Source organism: Festucalex cinctus, chromosome 2 (assembly GCF_051991245.1).
Source record: "Festucalex cinctus isolate MCC-2025b chromosome 2, RoL_Fcin_1.0, whole genome shotgun sequence".
NCBI lineage: Eukaryota > Metazoa > Chordata > Actinopteri > Syngnathiformes > Syngnathidae > Festucalex > Festucalex cinctus.
The window spans coordinates 38481493-38502242 of record NC_135412.1 but is presented as its reverse complement, the minus strand read 5'-3'; the positions used below and the strand labels follow the sequence as shown (position 1 = coordinate 38502242).

The 20750-nt window shown below is 41.5% G+C and overlaps 1 protein-coding gene across 4 annotated transcripts in view; it reads left to right on the top strand.

Annotated features, from left to right (window-relative positions):
• Positions 1 to 10010, top strand: part of LOC144014762 (vitamin D3 receptor A) — a 78671-nt gene extending 68661 nt beyond the window's left edge. For all 4 annotated transcript variants that reach the window (XM_077514991.1, XM_077514992.1, XM_077514994.1 and 1 more), the window contains 3 exons: positions 2207 to 2358; positions 2552 to 2668; positions 4610 to 10010. In XM_077514991.1, coding sequence (XP_077371117.1) covers positions 2207 to 2358; positions 2552 to 2668; positions 4610 to 4863 — 523 coding nt within the window. In that variant the 3' untranslated portion in view covers positions 4864 to 10010. The remainder of the gene's footprint in view (positions 1 to 2206; positions 2359 to 2551; positions 2669 to 4609) is intronic.
• Positions 10011 to 20750: the final 10740 nt, after the last annotated feature.

Below are 20750 nucleotides of genomic sequence, written 5' to 3'. Positions count from 1 at the left end.
AACTCCACCCAGGAAGGCCGGAGCCTGGACTCGAACCCGAGCCCTCAGAACTGGGAGGCGAACGTGCTAACCAGTCAACCATCGTGCCGCCATGGCAATAACAGTTTAATCATTTGAAGAAATACTATCACCTAAGTGATTATGTGGTAAACAAAACGTGGGCGGAGTCTGTCAGCATGAATAGCATTCCCCACTTCTACTACCGACACACCAGACCAACGCAGCAATCTTTTAATTATGCCCATTTGCAAGAAGCAGTCATCTTTTTGCATTGTTCATGTTGTGTGTCGCCCACCTCCTGATCCACTCGGTGTCAAAAGTAAATTTTTTGTTTTTCAGTATTGAATCTTCCACATCCTATCCTAATTAGACTCACTTGGTAGGCATATTTCCTAGTATTGGCTGGAAATGATTTGGCTCAATTCTTTCAGGATTTTATGAATTTTTACATTGTGTAAATATATTTACTGTTACCTAAGGGTTGTAAAAAAGGTATACTTTGATTCCATTCTGATATGTAATGCAGGGGTACCCTCAGCGTTTTATTAGCTTGGCGGGACAGCAGGCTTTTCTTGCTCCCTGCCAAGCGAAGTGCCATGCAGGAGGATATATTTTTGGACCCTACCAACCACTCGCGGTAATGCATGTTAATTATGCCTTCCGTGCGTACTGCTCAGTGTGACAGAAATGCCCAAATTGTTTGCCTGCTTCACCACACGGTTTGTATTGGAGAATGCTTGCTGCACACTATTTTGCAAGCTCCGCTACTTTGGAGCTGCAGCTGTTTCGCTAACATGGGTAAATTAATATGGCTTTGCATCCGGTGTCTACGTAGCATAAGTGGTTGCCTCCATGGCAGCGAAAAAGCTTCACTTCTTTAAGTAAAGTTACATTGAAGACTGTCAGAAAGATGGGAAGCCATTTTAATTGCTAAGCTATCGTGGCAAAACACCGTGATACCGTACAAAAGAGTAAACAACACACAGCTCCTTGATTTCCACTTTAAAACTCAGAGGAAAGTATTGTATTACAAAGCCAAAACATTTAACTCACAAATGCTCATAATTGATCTTATTTGCTTGATCTTTGCGTCATATTCTTTTTAGAAAACGGTAATGACCCCCTCATTGCAAAATGGTTGCCCATCCCTGCTGTGTAATGGTAATTCATTCAGCACTTGGGAAGGCTGACTCATAATTCTGTTGGCATTGGTGAAAACAATATTTACTGTATTTAAAGACATCATAACCACAACTCCTCTCAGGGCTAGTTTGTAATTTGACGTTGGACTGAGCAGCTCAACAGTGGTTTGACGTGATCTCCATGCTGATTTCTGGGAAGAAGCTCTTCCTTGACTTTGCATAAGAACTTTATCACAGACTTGATATGAATGCGGTTTCAATGGATTGTGCTGTTTGTATGCCCTGTCAGAAATCACATTTAGTATGTTCAGGCTCTAATGTCTTGTCTCCATGTTATGCAGGATAGTAATAGGTAGGGATGTAACGATATCCAAACATTACAATATAATATTATCACAATATGAAGGTCACAATATGATAATTATCACGATACTGTGGGGAGGTTGTCGATATATAAATAAGGTCACAATATTGTAAAAAAAAATGAACACTTACGGCACCCCCCCCACACACACACACACACACAATTTTGTGCTTTTGTGCATTACAGCAATACATAAAAAACACTTACAATCTCTCATAACACTTAATATTGAGGCACTTACTTGTTAATGCACACACACATTGAGTTTATCCACATATTGACTCGCTTCACAAGCATATTACGTTCCCCTTCATCTGATCATTGGCGTGGATTTTAAACATAGAAGGGCCAAAACATGCCTTGTGAAAATTAAACTACACCAAAAACTAGCCACCAGAGTGTGCTAGAACTGCACAAATAGAAATCAACTTGACTTTTTTTTTTTTTTTAAACAGATGTGCTGCTTTTAATATTGTGACATGATGACGACTATCTATTGTTGCAGATATTGTTAATATCGCGGTATCACAATCTTGCCGTTATCGTTACATCCCTACTAATGGTAACATTATGTAATGGACATAAGGGGTCAAAATGTCAACACCTCAGTTGCAGTCGTTCACTCATTAATTTTACAGAATTGTTAAGCCTTGGCAGAAGCACATATGGTACTTACAGAGCATGTGACTATATTTTGAAGGGAACTGACGGCAGAAGACCAGATTGCTCTTCTGAAGTCGAGTGCCATTGAAATCATCATGCTGCGCTCCAATCAGTCTTTCAACCTGGAGGACATGTCGTGGAGCTGCGGAGGGCCGGACTTCAAATACTGCATCAATGATGTCACAAAGGGTTGGTTGGCAGTATACATCTACACATCTACATTTTTCTTTTTATTTTCCTTGTAATATTTCTTCTTGTTTTGATGTTGTTGTTGTTTTTTCTTTGTAGACACGTGTACCCCTTGTGGCATTAGGACTCTGTCTCATTGCAAATAGCTTGTAGCTTTGTGTAGTAATGCCGACGTTAATGTCATCCTGTGTAGCGGGTCACACTCTGGAGCTGCTGGAGCCACTGGTCAAGTTTCAGGTTGGCCTGAAGAAGCTCAACCTACATGAGGAGGAACACGTCCTGCTCATGGCCATCTGCCTGCTCTCCCCAGGTACTTTTTGTCTAGCCTCTTTTGTGCGAGACAAGCCTTTGTGAATCAATACAATATATCCCACAACATGACCCTGTTGAAGACACGTTGCCACTCTTGGGCTCTTTTGCAACAATGATTTAATTTTGGCTGTCCCAAGGTTCTGCTTTGAACGTAGCAGTTTTCACAATATCTTTCCGAAAGCTGCTGTATGTGGACTATAAATGTGCTCTTTCCATTATTTAGAATGTACAAATTCAAACAAAACAACAGTTTCTAATCGTACTTTTTTTTTTTTTTTCCTTATCTAATTTTGTCACCAGTAACACAGGTTAATGATTGGGTCTATGTGTGTTTGTATGACTCAAGATTCCAGAGAAAAAACAAGAAGGGTCAATAATCAATTGTCTGTAAGCAATTTTTAAAGGACTTGCCCAAACTAAACAAGTCATGCTCCAAATCACTGAGCACCAAATTAGCAAAGGCCTTTAAAACGTAGATGCCTATTACATCATGGTTATAAAGGTAGAAGTCCATATTCTTTCTATCGTTGTGGTTACGTTGGTCAGTAGTCCACAACCTATTCCCCAGGGACCAATTCATGATAGATACAGACAGATATTTCAATGACCGGCAACCATTTATTTGTTCACGTTTGGAAATTGATCGCCTATGTGGACAAGGGTGATTACTAGAGCTCGGACTGCCACCCAAAATATCCATTCATTCATGCTGACGTTAGCAAATGATGTTTGAATCAATTCACATCTTGCACATTTCCGAGAAAATAACGCATTCTAGTCCAACAAATGAAAAATCCAGTTTTGTCAAATTGTTAAAAATGGTTAAAATGCTCCTTCACAAAAGCATATTTGTGTGACCCAGTACCAAATACTGGTCTGCGTAACAATGGTTCTACATGTTTTCAATAAGCTAATAAACAATCCCGGTAGTGATAGAATACGCGGATCCAAATGTTTTTTTTCTTTTTGTCTTTTTTTTTTTTTTTTTTTTTTTTTTGTCTTTGCAGAGCAGTTTTGCGAATCAGTGAATCCATTTGAGAAGTAATATTTTTGTAATATTTGAGTAAATAAAAACAAACAACCTTTTCTTTCATTCAACACAAGCTAATTCAATCTTTAAACAAAATATAGAATATTTGGTAAATTAAGAAACATGTACCACAGCTTTTTTTTTTTTTAAATGTTGACATTTTTCCTCTTTTAATTCTTCTTAGCAAGTCAGTGTCCCATCACTGGTGAGCTATTTTTAGAACAGACCACCGTTACTCATTCAAGCTGGCAATAGTGTGTCTCATTGAAGGCAATTAACTGCAATGTTCACCAACTCTGCAAGAAGAGCTAAGGTGACAGACAGTATTAGCAGTTATAATAATAATAGTAATAATAATTAAACAACTTTTTTTTTTTTTTAATGACCTCTACTCCATGGGTGGGAGTGGAATGTATCACCCGAAAAAGTGAGGGAACACTGTATTGAAGTCATATTGATCAAAACCGGATAAACAGAATTATCCGCAATGGAAGTGGCGTCGGTACCAGATGTGATCGGGCTGCCAGATCGTATCGGGGTCGCCTGCCGAAGACGTCACGCCACAGGATTGGTTGGAAATTATCTGGTTGACGTCAAAGAAAGAAAATATTAAAGATGTCATTTAAATAACAAAATGTATGGAATGAAATTGTAAAAAAAAGTAAATAAATCTAAAAAAAATAAAAGTAAGATATATTGAATAAATAATCAAATAGATTAAATAAATGATAAATACACAAAATAATTTACTGAGATGTGACAAATATTGTAAGTTTAGATTGCTTATGTATTCTTATGTTTCTGATGTTTTCTATTTGTCCTCCTCCTCCTGTCGTGCCTCTCCCTTCCAAACGTGCGCTTCACATCTGCTCCTCGTCCTCCTTCCCATTCCACCTCCCTCATGTGCAGATCGTCCCGGGGTGCAGGACCACGGCCGCATCGAGCAGCTCCAAGACCACATGTCGGAGACTCTTCAGGCCTACATCCGAGTCAACCACCCCGGCGGACGCCTCCTCTACGCCAAGATGATCCAGAAGCTGGCCGACCTGCGCAGCCTGAACGAGGAGCACTCCAAGCAGTACCGCTTGCTGTCCTTCCAGCCCGGGCACAGCATGCAGCTCACCCCGCTGGTGCTGGAGGTTTTTGGCAGTGAGGTGTCATAGCAGACAAAACGAAGGCACGCGTAATGCCTTTATCCCCCCCCCCCCCCCCCCCCACACACACACACACACACACACCCCACCCCCCAACCTCCCCTCACTCCCACCGCTGGAAAACCCCCAATGACAAGGTTAGATTGGTCATCATGCACCACACTCCTCCTCTCGACCTCAGCTGGAAAGACTTCTGAGATGCATGAAGCTCAGAATTCACTGCAGCACTCGGATAATTGGCTAACATCTTAACACCCCAAAATGTTCCCCAACTAAATGTGCTGGATGAATCGACACGGTTCTCGGATTGTAGAGGAATTACACAGGTTTGTCTCCATCTACGCAGATGGCACAAACCAAGGTATCCAAACAACGAATACTTGCTAGTTACAAGCAAGCTCTGAGTATCTGTGCTCGGATGAAGAGGAGAAAGCCTGTCAGGGTTTGACGGGGATGGAGATGAAAAACAAAAAAGCATGGCTACCTGGAGACAGACCCACTACAGTTGGAATTTCTTGCTGTCCAGTCAAAAGGGAAACTTGCAGGAATGTACGTATGTAAAACGCTATATAAATGAAATGTATAAGCTCAAATGTATAGATAAACACAGATGTATATGTATTTAAGATGGTCGGGTGCTTCAGAGGAAGCACGTAGGTAATGTGTCATGTGGAGCAGGCTTTCCTAAACTGTGGAGCTTGGTTCCTCCTCAAACTTTCGAAACTACATCGGACATATTACTGTGCTTAAAAAAGGCCTAGTTTGCCTTTTTGATGATCAATAAAAACACAAACTTTTTTTTTCTTTTTTTTTTTTTTTACCCTGACAATCGTCAAACAAAACTGCCCCGTGGCCCTCAGTTTAGGAAAGCCTGCCGTATAAGATTTGAAGGCTCCTTCTCAGTGTATGTTGAGTCCTCGTTAACAGTAGAAATGCACTCTGAGTAGTCCTTCTTTGTTGATGTGTGTACAGTATAAAAAACAATATTGGTGGACCACAAGGGGGTGTGAGTTCAGGCCCTGGCTGAGTCCTCGGATTCTCCCGTTTTCTTTGTTTAGTTTGTTTTGTGGACCTGTGAAGTTTGTAGACTGACAACGATGAGGTCACAACGTGTTGGATAGCCGCTATCCAACACGTTTGAGTTGGGCTGCTAAGACAGCAGCAGATGGTTGATTGCTGTCACCTCAGGGAAAAGTTCTGTCTGATAGTGTGTACGTGGTGTTGTTGATAATGTGTGTCAGGCGTAAGCTTACAATCAGAAGACGTTTTCGAAGCTCTCTGCATCACTGTGATTTATAAATCGTACCAGATAACAGCTAGTGTAAGCTACAAAATAATTGGCTCAATATAACAGAGGCGACGTAAAAGCTAAAGTACATTTCCATCCAGCCACTGGAGGGTGGGAGACCTTGAACCCACACCCAAGTTTAGGTGCCAATTAATTTGATTCAGGATGAATACTTATGGTAGCAATATAGAATAAGTTATGTTGGGTTCTAAATGTGTGGATGCTTTCAATAGCATGGCAAGTGATAAAAGGTGCATGTTGCCATCATATTATGTCACTTGACAGTCCCTCAGCAGGCCTAGAGCTCCCCCTTGTGGACAAACTGTAAATACCACTTGCTCAGTCTGGTCTGTACATATTTAGAATTTAATGCTGGCAAAATACTAAAAGAATTTGAAACGCTCTGGAGTTACAGACACTATATGCAATTAGGAGTTATGGAGCCTTGTGTTGTGTTGTTCAAGTTGGTGGATGGAGTCGACCCTTCTGGTGAGCGCATCTGACATGTGGAAGGAAGGAAACAAAACAGTGCTGCATTTTAGAGCGCTTATCAAACCAAACTGTTGCAAAATCTTAGCAGTCATGGAATGTATCACTTAACATTTCTATGCATAAAACAAATCAGCGTGTGGTCGCCACAAGGTGTCTTCTCCATCCATCCCCAGCTTGTGGCTGTAAAGTATTTTCATTCTCTCTCGGAAGTCAATGGATAAGCTCTTGACATAGTTAAAATTCTATTAGGGTTTGGGTGGAAATTCTTTCTGGGTTGCGCTAATCCACATTGTCTAGCTTGCGCTTGGACTTCTGTTTTAATGGATTAGCAAAGAGGACTATTGGAGCACTTTCCATGCTCACTTGGTTTTAACTGAGTAACCGTATTCATCGCCTGTCAGGCGAGGAAACAACACAGTTCTCTCGCTTTTCTACCGGAATATGTACAAACCTAAACGCCATATCAACAACCTGAAACGGAAGGAGTGAGATCCTTCCCCGGTGGCATAATGGTCAACCAAACCCACACTGCCTCAATATGACTGACACAAAGCTATTAGCCAATGGAAAGCAGCATGGGCGTGCCTCTTCATTCATCAACCAACAAGCACCATACCGCCTCATCTTCTGCAGGAGCCAACATGACTGCAGTCGATGACTCATCACAGCTTTAACCCAGCAGCCGTCTCGGCTTGGCTTCTTTGGTGCACCAAGGGCTGATGGGAACGTCTGCCGTCAACTGTCGCTTAACTGTGAAAACAAATACCCCGCGAAACCTTTCCACCAGACTGTACAGGAATTTGGACAGGAGGATGGCCTCAGGCCAGCGGGATATGCAGTGACTGATGACGACCGGTCGCCTCGTGATCCCAAAGTGTGATGATAACTTTTGCTCACTTCTCTGCCTCACTTTGCAGCTCTCAGAATTTACATTCTAGGGGGGGGGAACAAGAAACAAATGTTTGTTGTAGTTTTAGAAAACTGGATTTACATGAAGACATCAACATCAGCTGTTGAAAAAGGAATGCAGATCGGACGAGGGAGACGGCTCAAATTTCAGGGTTCGGTGATTGAAACATCTCATGTTGTTCTGTGCTTAATGATTGGACGATCCCAAACTGTCGAGCCTCCCGCCAACTCCAGCCAGGTTAGCAGCTCCACCTCTGTAGCCTTACTTGAGGTTCTTTCACATTGACTTTCTCTGGTCTTTTGAAATTTGATGATCTTTTTGCCCACAAAACTCTGGGAAAGAAGCACATTAAGAGAAGTGAACAATATAGCAGGATGAGATATTTGTGATATGAAATTAAGCAGGGAAGCTGCTCAAAATACATCATCAGGCACATCCTCAATGAAGGGATGTATTTGAAAGCATGTTCATATAAAAGGCATACCAGGTTAGAAGACGCATAATCTTTCTGCAGCATTGTTTATTAAAATAGTTTATTCGAATTGTACCATATGTTAGTAGGAATATTATGCTAAGTTTGGACCAGACACAAAATATCGGTATATAGAATAGACAATTAACTCTTCTCAGACATTCTTAAAAGTTGACTCCTAATAAATTTGCCATAACTGGGATTCAATCCCGAATGTCTTGTAACGACAATCGCCGACCTCATCAGTATGACTTCATGGGCCCAAACTCCTTTTGTCGGCAGAGTTTCACAGTGATAATAAGCGAGGAGGGGGAGGAAAATGGTACTGACTTGTCTCTGCATCTACAGATGTGTTAGTCCAAGGTGGAGTTAATCGAACGCTCTGTTGAGTTCTTAACTCTTATGTGATCTACTCTGTGAAGTCGCTCTGAAAATGTTGAAGTTAACTTCCACAAATGTAACTCTGCAATTTGAACTCTCCAGTTTTTGCTGTGTAGCGAGTATATGCATTTGAGAAGGGGTCCGAAAAATACGGTACATTTTTTTTTTTTTTTTTTTTTTAAAGAACACACTATCTGCTGGACGTTGTACATTGCTAACTTCTCATGTATGGCAGCCTGTAAAGACGAGCGTTAACATTAGCAACATTGCTGACTTATTTGGAGTCATTCTAATTCGCCACGTCATAGGAATTGCGCCACCATTTAAAACCGCTTAGCTGACCAGAGAAAGCCAAGCCATTGTGTGAAAGAACCCACCCGCTATACACCATGGAAACAGATACCTCAACCATGTTCAAACTGTCTTTTGACGTCAATAGCCTTGAAGGGAACCAAACATCAACTCATCGCACGCATGTGCACTCTTTATCGGAGCCTTGTTGTGGAAAAGACAACCAGTGTGTGTGTGCGCGTGGATCCCAATGTTTGGAAGCTTTTTTTTTTTTTTCTAACTTACCTACTCTTGTTTTCTGGCTTTACGCTCATTTCTGGATTATCATTCTTTTATCCAGTGTCTGCAGCTCAGCTTTAGCGCTGCATGAACCAAACATACTACCTCTCCATTCAGCACATACCTTCAGTATAGAGTTTCATATCTTTGTTTGTGTCGCGACATGATTGTTTGATCCCTTTTAATTTAACACTAACTGAAAGGATATGTTTGTCGTGTACAGTCATTATTTTCCCGGTTTGATCTCTTCAAATGCTGGATCATTTCTTTTACCTCAACATATCGCAAGATAAGCTTATAGATATTCAGTTTGTCGTCACATCAGCGTACAGACAAGTGGTCATGAAGATATTGAGATCAGCAGTCGGTCCAGGCGCATCAAGTGGATGTTAATTTTGTACGATACATGATTCAGTTGCCTGAATTCTATCTAGTGTAAAAAGCGAGCCTGATTTTACAATACGCTTCAGACTAGAAGTTTATATCGGCTGCTTGGCTACCCTGAAATGAGGAGGAAAGACTTCAGGAAGTTGTCGCCGCTGTTTTCGAAGGGAGCCTTGAAATCCAGTCTTTGGTTCAAGTCCTTCTAGTTCCCCCCAGTGATTGGGTCAGGTCAACATTTGCTTCAGTCAAAAGGACATCATCGAGAGCAGCGTTGGGAAAACAAAACTGAAACCAATTAGGAAAACTGGCGTTAAATTGGGGTGAAAAACATTTTTAAAAAAGTAAACAGTAGTTGAGTGCAACTGATGGCGATTATAAAAGAGAAAAGGCTCATTTTGTGAAGCGGCGTGACTAGAGGTTGTTTTAAACTAGCGAATATAAATGCTGCCAAGAGGTATTAGGGTCACACGGGGGGGAAAAAAAAGTGAAAAATGAAGAGGAAAAAAAATCACAAAGAATGAAGTTGTAATATTGCAAAACTACTTGTACTGTTAGAATAAATATTTCTGCAAAGTTGTATTTTCACAAAGCTGTAATACTTCACTGTTGTGAGAATGAATTTGTAATGCTACAAAAATGTTGATAACATAATGGTAATTTTACTGAAAGTTACTTTAATAAGGGAATGTCAAAAATCTCATTGGAACCAGGAAAAGTCTTAACACCAGCCACTAAATATTAATGTATACCATAAAACATTGCTTGAAACACGTTCATATAATCAGTGTTAACACTATTGATGTGATATTAAATACACACAAGCATATGTAAAAAAGGACTCAATTCTCACTTAAAATAATTTTAGTTTTCTGCGTAATATTTATTCTCGTAATTCTGTGACTTCCCAGAGTATTTTAGTTTGTCTTTGCAGCGTGATCCTAATAATGTTAATTGTAAAAAGTCAAGGGTTCCCCATCAACCCACCGGCACCTGTCGCAACAACATCTTGCGTCTCTTGATTGACTTCGGGATCCTATTGTAGATCACAAACATAGAAATTGATTTTGTGTGTGTGTGTGTTCTTGTACATACTATATTGTGAGGACCAAAATACGTCTTTATCCAACAGAATGAGGACATTTTTGTGAAGTGAGGACATTTTGGCCGGTCCTCGCTTCTCAAGACCTCTTTTTGAAGGTCAAGACTTGGTTTTAGAGTTTAGGTTTGAATTGGGTTATGGTTGGGTTTAGGGTAAGGGTTAGGCAATCATTTTTGATGGTTGGGGTTAGGGTAAGGGTCTAGGACAGGGATGGGCAATCTCGGTCCTCGAGGGCCGGTGTCCCTGCAGGTTTTTGAGGTTTCCGTTTTCCAACACAAGCTGATTCCAATCAACGAGATCGTTATCCCTCTTATGCAGAGCTTGCTGATGAGCTGATCATATATCAGCTGTGTTGGAAAACGGAAGCCTCAAAAACCTGCAGGGACACCGGCCCTCGAGGACCGAGATTGCCCATCCCTGGTCTAGGAAATGCATTATGTCAATGGATGTCCTCACAAAGATATATGTACAAGGGTGTGTGTGTGTGGGTGTGTGTGTGTGTGTGTGGGGGGGGGGGGGGGGGGGGGGGGGGGGTTATTTTTGTTTCGATCTTACCACTCCAAGCCAACTCACCAAACTGCCGTCTTTGAAAAATTTCACCTGCTCTCTCTCATCTTGCAAAAAGCCTTCATGGGTGTCAACAACTCGTACACACGCTCACTTTTCTTGCATTCTGTCAGCTAATAGGACAAGTCTGCTACTGTTGGCCAATCAACTCTCGGTGTAGTGATGTGAGTCTTGTTTTTCTTCCTGAGATCAGTTTTGCATCTCAGCACCCACAAATCTGCATGGCACCCGATTTCAATCAGTATATTTGTTAGCTGTAAGCTTTTTTTAGTGGCTGGACTGTGACAGATAGCTGATTTTCTCCGCTACCTCTTTTCAATGTAATGTGCTTGTTGGATGGCTTGCTTGCACATATGATCTCACGCTCATGCTGCACCTGTACAAACGAAGCCCACGAGGGCAAACGCAAAGTCGACCAGACAGACGCCACCCGCCGCACTCTTCACTGTGCACTTGTTTCTCCCTCACCAGCAGTTTTTTGCCAATGATGCACTTGTATGTTTTCGATGTGGATATAAATGCCCGTGTCCATTTCTCAAGTCAAACTCTTTGAACCGATGCACATAATCGCTGAGCTCAGTCGTACCTCGGTGTGCCTACAACCCACAGCCTTATTTTGGGACAATATCAGGGCTTTCAACGCAAGACGATCTGTCTTAGTAGCGCTTCACTTTCATTCGGGGAGGTTGTTTCTCCAATCTTGTTGTCATGTTCAACAGTAACCGGGAATCATGTATCACACAGGCCAAATGATGAAATGTTATTCAATCATGTCTTGATTTTCTCAATTTCACTTCATGACAACAAACGACCGAGTTTATGTGAATAAGCTCAGCAGACTGTGACCTTTTCATCTTTTCACTACACAAGCGGTACCGTTGTAATGTAGTCGCGTCCCAAGATAAGTACCACCATGCAGTAAAACCCGCCAGACCTCATTGCTCCTCGTTTTCTGACATCATCACACAAGTTGCCAGGCCATCATTGTCGATGGCTCCATGATGACATCGCCCTCTTCGACAGCAAGTCTGCTATGGCTGTGTCACTTTTTTTTTTCTTTTATTGTGCTCTTCTCCCTGCATTTGATCCATTGTACTTTGATGACATGCATTGTATCTAGTAATAATATATATATATATATATATATATATATATATATATATATATATATATATATATATATATATATATAAAAGTTTGGAGCAAATCACAAATAAAGCAGCTGTACATAATGATGCAAATCATCCACAGTGTTTGTGGCTTTTTTTTTTTTTTTTTTTAACTGCGTTCTCAAAGGAAGCGATCTAACGCAGCTTATAAGCATTTGAGGGTCAACCGTGCTTAGCACATCTGCCTCACAGCTCCGTGCTTCTGAGTTCGACTCACAGCTGCGGGCTTCCTGTGTGGAGATTTGAATGGGTTTTCTAGGTACTCGGGTCGCCTCCCACATTCCATAAACAGATGTTCGGATCATTGAACATTCTAAATTGTCCATAGGTGTGAATGTGAGTGTGAATGCTTGTCTATAAGTTCATTTTGATTCATGACCAGTTTGGGTGTACACTACCTCTTGCCCAAAAGCAGCTGGACTCCAACAATGGATGCGTTTGGTCTTCAATGGGGCAGTAGGTTTCTCACCCATGTTCTGAAACAATACAAAATGTCGGTTTGAACTACATTTTATCTTCCATGTCCACCACCTGTACACCATTTAAATCAATGTTTTCTCATTTCTGTCAAAGAATAGAACATTGTTAGTTTTTGATCTTTCAGTCATGAGATGCATTTACACATCATTGGTCAGCAGAGGGCGCTCATGTTTTAAAGTACGTTGAAATCTCGAGACTATCGAGACAATCTAGAGAGAACTGTGCTGCCACTAGTCAGTTGCCGATCATGTGTCGTCCAACGGAATGATGACGTAAAACACACAGCTAACGACAGCCAAGAATGGCGAAGAGCAAAACATTGGACTGCTCTTAAGTGTCCTGAATCATCTGTGGAAGTCACCCTTCAAAATTGAGGCAACTGAAGCAGTTTGCTCACGAGGGGTGGGCCAAAATACTTGTTGACAAGTCTCATAAACTGAAGTTACATAAATCATTTGATTGCGTTTCGTCCGAGCCTGTCACGTTCTGTTTGATGGCATCACCTCTCGTTCTGTCAAGCCTTTCTAAGGATTTTACCAAATTTAACTGATTATTAATCAGTCAAATTTTAGCTATTTATTAAAACACTCATCTGTGAATTGCCTGCCCCGATATCAATTTAAAAATTAAATGCCACAATGATACCCAACAGTAATTTATTTATTTATTTTTTTGGGTCAGAATTACAAAGCAGCTAGAAAAAAACAAAAAAAACAAGACTGCCCTCACATTTCCTCCATGTTATCCTGGCGGTCGTTTTAGTTGTGTGCCACCACAAACCACTCGCTGGTTTGTTTGCACTGTGTAGATTGATTGATTGGCTATTACAATATCTATCCGGGTTTCATCATAAAAAAAGAGAGTCCTGCTTGGGATAGAAAAAAAAGTGTTTAAAGAGTTCTCACAGTGACATTCCTGCATAATTGTTGGGAAATACACTTGGAGGCATGCACAGACGTGAAAACAGACACACACGTGTCCCACACAGTCACATCCAGCTCACTGTGACGCATTCACTTTTACTGGAATGCTACAGTATGTCGTAACACTGAAACAAATCAGGGTGGTGGTGGGGAAAAAATGTGGCCACGCTGCAATACTGGAAACCTAAAATAAGCCTCTGCCATTTTCAAAATACAGACTATTACTAAATGGACACCATCTTGACCAACAACACAATGTTGATTGTTGTGCTTGTTATTTTTCAGTGGTGAAGAAATGTCTTTTAAATTATTAGAGGCAACTTGATTTCCAATTAAATACAGTTGACATCAAACTAGAAGCGCAGGTTTATTGTGGTTGCTGCTTGAAAGTGTACACACCCTAGAGCAGGGTCCACAACCTGTGGCTCTCGAGCCACATGTGGTTCTTTAGTCCCTCTCCTGTGTCTCCCTGTGGATCTCTTTAAAAACAAAAACAAAAAAACAAACAGAAATTAATATTTTTTACACATTTATCTTTATTTTTTACATTTATTTTTATTTCTCAGATGAAATATTCTTTAAGTGAATTAAGGGTTTAGGTTTAAAAAATAAATAAATAAATAAATAAATAAATTCATTAATTAAATGTTCAAAAAATGCCCACCTTCCTTTTGAAGTTGTCAGAAAAACACGAAAGGTAGATGGAAAGGATTTTAAAAGTTACCAAAAAAAATGCCCAAAAAAGAAGAAAAGCAGAAAATAACCATAAAATGTCCATGAACTTGTCAAAAATTGTCTGAGAATTGAATTTTAAAAAAAGGCAAAAAAAAAAAAAAAGTTCAAAAAGTAACCATAAAATCAAGTGAAGAAACCCCCCAAATTACCATGAAATGTCCATAAAATTGCCAAAAAACAAAACAAAAAAAAATGGGAAAAAATGGTCAGAAAATTGATAGCAAAAAAGGGAGGGGAAAAAGTAAAAAAAAAAAAAAAAAAAAAAAAGAACCAAATAAGTAATGAGAGGCAGAAAATGACCAAAACATGTCCAAAAATGTCAGAAATTTGACAGACAGGCAGAAAAATGTAAAATGTATGAAAAAATTGAAGTTTGGGGGGGGAAAAAAAACGAAGAAAGGTAGAATGAAATGAATGTCTATGTATTTGATGCCGCTCCCCTATTTTTGTGTTGTGGCCCTCAGTAACACACGGTTTCCTTCATCACAATCTTCAAATGCTTTGCAGCTCCAGACAAATTTTCTGCGTAAAATGGTTCTTTTGACAGTACAGGACGCTTACGGACCCCTGCCTGAGAGGTATGTAAACTATGAATGCACTGTATGGTGAGAAAAAAGCTTCAAAATAATGTGACAATTGTTTTGATTCATTTCAAAAGTTGAATTTGACACAAGTAGAGATGTGCATGTGAATCCTGGTGATGATTTATAGTATTTTTGTGTTATTAACAGCTTTTGTACATTTGTACATGTCCTCCATTTTCTCTCCTCCTTCAGCATCTGGATGTGAGTTTTTCGTACTCGTATACTGGTATCAGTCTGAAAGAAAATGGTATAGAACATCCCTACTGTTTAAACAAAATGACAGAAAAAAAACTTGCTGCCTGTTTACAAAACAGTGTCAGTAAATTGAGTGCAACATGAAGCAACTGCACACATGCGGGCGAGGTAGTGGAGCATGGGTGGGGTCGTAAAAACTGAGGGTAGGGATGTTGGAAAATGAAGGAGGGTCATGGGACGGGTGGGGGTAGGGGGGGTTGGGGTGGTTGCGGTATCACTGCTGACGCACATGTGAAACACGGAGGGGAGGGAGGGATGGAAAGGAATCTGGCAGCGATCACCAAACCTCGAGACGAGGTCAGAAAGCCACTGGCGACATGACGAACGCACACCCGCACACAACAACACTCATTGTTGCTATCAATCAGCAATCAGGCTACAGAATCCTTTTTAACTAAATGTGTTCCTCCAAACTTATCATGACGGTTTCCTCACTACGTGGGGTCACATTATGTCATCGCTGTGCGTTTCCATGGTGACAGCAAATATGTGTGCCCTGTATCTTCCCCTAGTGTATGAATAGGCAAGTGAGTTAAAATGTAGCCGGTATGTCACGCTCTAATGTGCACACGCGCGTCTGCTGTGCGCTCTGGACATTGAGAGCGTGGGAATGCGGTGAAGGATTTTTGTGGTATTTTTAATGTTTGTTATTAAATATTACCGCAAGGGACCGCGAGTAAACCCCAGACACTCCTCCGCCTCGCTCGCTGCCTCCCACATCTTCCAACAACAATGAAACAAAACAATACAAACAAAACAAAACGAAAAAAAAACCCTCACCAATTGTTTGAAATAAATTGACACTTGAGCAGAAGGCCAAATAAACTCGGTGCGGCTTTAAATAACCACGTCCCCCCCCTGCTTATTTAAAAGAAGAAAAAGCACGCTCTAAAAATCTCTGAGGGATTATTTGTGTCATGTTTCAGTTTTGTTTGGGTTGGGTTTTGTTTATTTGTTTGGGTTGGGTCTCGTTATTGTTAACCTTGTCCACCTGTGTGTGTCTTCCTTTCCCGGTGTGTGTTGCTGATTGGTTCCGCCTGCCTGCTGTGTTTTCCAGGTGTGTCCTGTTAGTGTCTCATTAGTGTTGGTATAAGGGAGTGGGGTTTTTTTTCACGCAGGTGTGGGAGCATTGTACTGTATGTGTTGTGTTGTGTTGTGTTGTGTTGTGTTGTGTTGTGTTGTGTTGTGTTGTGTTGTGTTGTGTTGTGTTGTGTTGTGTTGTGTTGTGTTGTGTTGTGCCTTGCCTACTGCGTTTAGTCAAAGTAATCTATGTCTAGTGATGTTAATCAAGTCTGGTCAAGTTGTCTAAGACTAGTCTAGTTTGTCCACGTTTAGCTAAGTCTCTTCACATTAGCTCTAAGTCTCCGTCACGTCAGTCCAAAGTCCCCTTCATCCATGCCAAGTGTCTCCTTTACGTTCCCCGCTAAGTCTGTCCGCGGTCGTCATGCCAAGTCTCCACTTTGTGTCAGGTCTTCACGCCATGCCCGGTCTTCACGCCACACCACGCCAAGTCTTCACGCCCTCTCAACTCTTCATGCCTTACCCACTCAATCCAGTAAATAAAGTGATTCACATTCTTGTCAATCCACATCCTGTTTGGTTTCTCTGCTATTGGGTCCGTCGACCTCGTCTACGTTCCACATATAACAATTTGAAAAAAGTGAAAAAAGATGGAAGTATTAGAGGAATTTGCAGAAAATAGCTCATGATAGGCAGCATAGTGCCAGCTGAAAACTTGCTTGACTTTTTTTCGTCCCTTGGCTGATTTTTTTTTTTTTTTCGACTTGGGATGCGAGAAGAATTTTGAGATACAAACTTCACAACAACTGACCACCATCAATTCACATTGGTTTCCTTGCAGTGTGTGCTAGCAGTGCGTGGTAGCTCACTTGGAGGAACGTAGTGGCTACCTTTGCAGGCCGATGGTGAAAGTCCATACATCGGGATCCCGCCCTCCAACCAACTCCAGCTTTTGGAGAACGGCTGGTTCCAATGAGTCGCAGTAACCTACTTTACTGCTAGGGACGTTTTTTTTTTTTTTTTTTCGACATATGTCATATTTCCCCACCACTGAAACAAAATACTAACCGAAAACAATGGTCTCTCCGTGTATTTCTATTGATTGTTTGCCCTCCAGGAGGGTAAGCGATAGCTAAGCATATGGAAAAAAAACAAAAAAAAACAAGGAAATTGTGAACGACAAATAGTTTCTAGAAAATATCAACAAGACTAACACTTTTTTTTTTTTTTTTTAAAGCTCTGCTTTAGTTGTATGGATTTATGTTCTGTGTTGTGACTCTGCATTCCTCTGGCTGCAGTTGGACTTGTCTGGCGTTGTTACACTGGTTTGTGGGGAGGGTTCAAGATGGACGATTCATAACCGTACAGTCAAATCTTTTTTTGGACTTCAACACCAAATTTATTTTCTTTCAAGCTCTCATATTATCACAGTTGGTGTCATTCCTATCTGTGTGTTTCTATGTTTTTACTTCCAAACTATCAAAGGAAATATTGTCTCAGATGAGGAGAATACTTGTGTACACCTGCATTGTAACATCATTATTGTCACTGTTAATGAAAGCCATACTGAGGATTAGTTCTGAACATTTTCTGTAGAGAACAACACAATATGAATTTGAGCTCACAAAATTTCCCTTCTTCTGGCCAGTGAAAGTTTGTGTTGTTTATTCTCTGCCAAGACGTACTGGAGAATAGATGACAGATCATGTAAACAGCAATTTATAAATATGCCCCAGCCAGGAAGTTGTACTTTTAGTTTCTATGTTCTTATTTATTTTCTGGAAATAACTGCTGGTAGAATGCCAATGATATCAAACTAAGCAAGGAGCTACCATCTAATTTGTTTTTGTTTTTTTTCCCTTTTGTTTAATTATTCAATCTTGCAGTGGATTGTATCTTTTTCAGCCCAGTACATATACATATGGCCAGACTTGTGGATATATTAGACATGAATTCACCCTTTTGCTCCCTGTTTTTGTTTTTATTCCCCAAATGACATTCTTCAAACTTTCTCCCTTCCTGTTTATGCTGCATGTCTTCAGCATTCGGTCTCACTCACTCGCCCCCCCCCCCCCCCCCCCCCTTCCCTCCAAAAATGCATGCGAGAGCACAATTGTGAGATTTCCATACAAAGCAGTCATATTTATCCTTGTGGTTTTCCAAATGTTTATTTTCGGTTGTCTTCAGGGACAACACATCTGCGGGAAAAGCGAGCGCGCCCGCAACGGGTGCTTTCCCTTTTTTTTTCTTTTTTTTTTTTTAATTTATTTATTTATTTATTTTAAAGAGCTCAGAATTGTTCATTCGGTAGTCTTACCGATTCAACGTCTTATCATCATTGCTCTTTTTTTTTTTTTTTTTTTTTTTTGGTGTGTGTGCGTGTGTGCGTTTGCGTGCGTGCGCGTGCGTGCAAATACGTATAAATTTATACTCATTAATTCACCTAAAGCCTTATAAATATCCCATTACACTTCGCCTTAACCTGGTACTTCAGAATCTTGCCAGAGTCGTGAGGTTTAAATGGTCAGGAGACCAGAGAAAAGGTCAGAAAAAAATTAAGAGAAAAGAAAGATAAATCAAAGTGAAATCCAGCACCGACCAAACACTTCCTGCCTTCCCCATGATTACAAAATCAAAGTCTTACGCCAACCCCGGAAGCCTCTAAATTCCAGCAAATTTAGCGAGATCTCAAGAGACCAGAGGAAAAACTAAAGAGAGGAAGGAGGGAAGGATCGATAAGGCAGAGTGAGATCCATAGAAGCCAGTACATCCAATCCATCAAAGTGAAATCCAGCACCAACAAAACCCCTCCTGCGTGGTTACAAAACCAGAGTCTTATGCCAACCCCAGAAACCTCAAACTTCCAATAAATTGAGATCTCAAGTGACCAGAGGAAAAACTAAAGAGAGGAAGGAGGGAAGGATAGATAAAGCAAAGTGAGATCCACAGACACCAGCACCCACTGATTCAAGGGGCTGTGGGAGGGAGAGGCTACTTCTGTTGAGTTTCAGTAGATGCTGGTGCGACGGATCTGGCATGCATAAGGACCACCACCAAAGAAGGAAGCCGTCAACCGCGGTCCAGCAAAGCGAGCACCCCCCCCCCCCCCCCGCCCCAAATCCCCAGGCCGCGGCAGCACCAAGGCCACCGGTCGGCGAGCCGACCCAGACGCCCGGATCACCCCCGCCCCAGCCCCGGCCCACACCCCCGAGCCCAAGGCCGCAGAACGAGGCCCAGCGGGCCCCCACAGCGCCCCACCGGTCCCCAGCCCCCATCCCCCCACGACCACCCCGCACCCCACCCAAACCCGCCACCCACCACGACCCAGGCCCCACCACCCCCGGCCCCCAAACCCCCGAACACACCCCGACCCCCAACACCCAACACCCAACCCCCCACCCACCCATACCTCCACCCCCCCCAAACAAGCCGCCCCCCCCCCGACGACCGCCAACCCCCCCGCGAACCCGGCCCCCCCCCCACCCCCGGAAACCGGCACCGGGCAGCAGCGCAGAGAGGGAAAACGTGCCCACCCCACCTCCAGCCGTGCGAGAGGCCACCGGAGCCCGCCCGGGGAGCCAGGAGCAACGGGTGCTTTCCCTGCGGGGATCATCATCATCATCATCATCATCATCATCATCATTGCCTGTGTAAAAATAGGAAGGTTTTTTTTCTGGGCAATGGAATTAAAGATTGGTGAGTTCCTCTTGTGGGCGCTGTTCTCACTTTCTCTCAGAAGGACAGCGGGCCAACGGACTGTCGCCACCGTCACTCGTTTTTTTGTTTTTTTTACCTTTATTGTGGGAATGCTTCAGCTGTTACTTTATGTTACTTTTTTTGCCACGTGACAACTCCCACATAATACTTCCAATTTACATTTTTCAAATTTCAACTTGCTTCAAAAATTCACGCCTCCCGGGGTATATATCATCTGATTCCACGTTACAGTATTTGCACAATTTAACATTCAATATCAACTTTTCCCCATTCATTTTCAATGGGACAGACATTCAACTTTTTCAAAGTATCACTTTCCACAGCCACTCTTATTATCATTACCAGATGTCCGATACTGCTCGGTGGCACAGTTGGTAAAGCTCATTGTCCAGTAACCAGTAGGGATGTCACGATAAGGGCAATATCGTGACATCGCGATATTTAAAAGGAACACATTTGTTAAAAAAGTCAGGTTGTTTTCCATTTGTGCAGTTCGAGCACCCTCTAGTGGCTAGTTTATTAGTGCAATTTAATTTTCATTAGGGATGTTTTGGCCTTCTATGTTTAAAATCTATGCTAATTGTCAGATGAACTGGAACCTAATTTGCTTGTGAAGCGATCAATGTGTGCTTGCATTACCAAGTAAGTGCCTCAATATTGTTATTAGAGATTGTAAGTGGTTTATATGTATTGCTGTTATGTACAAAAGCACAATATTGTGCTTTTTTTTTATTAGTATGAACTATCTTTTTTACAATATTCTGATCTTTTTTAAATATCGCCAACGCTCCCACAATATCGTTATAATTATCGTATCGTGACCTTCATATCGTGATAATGTATCGTGATG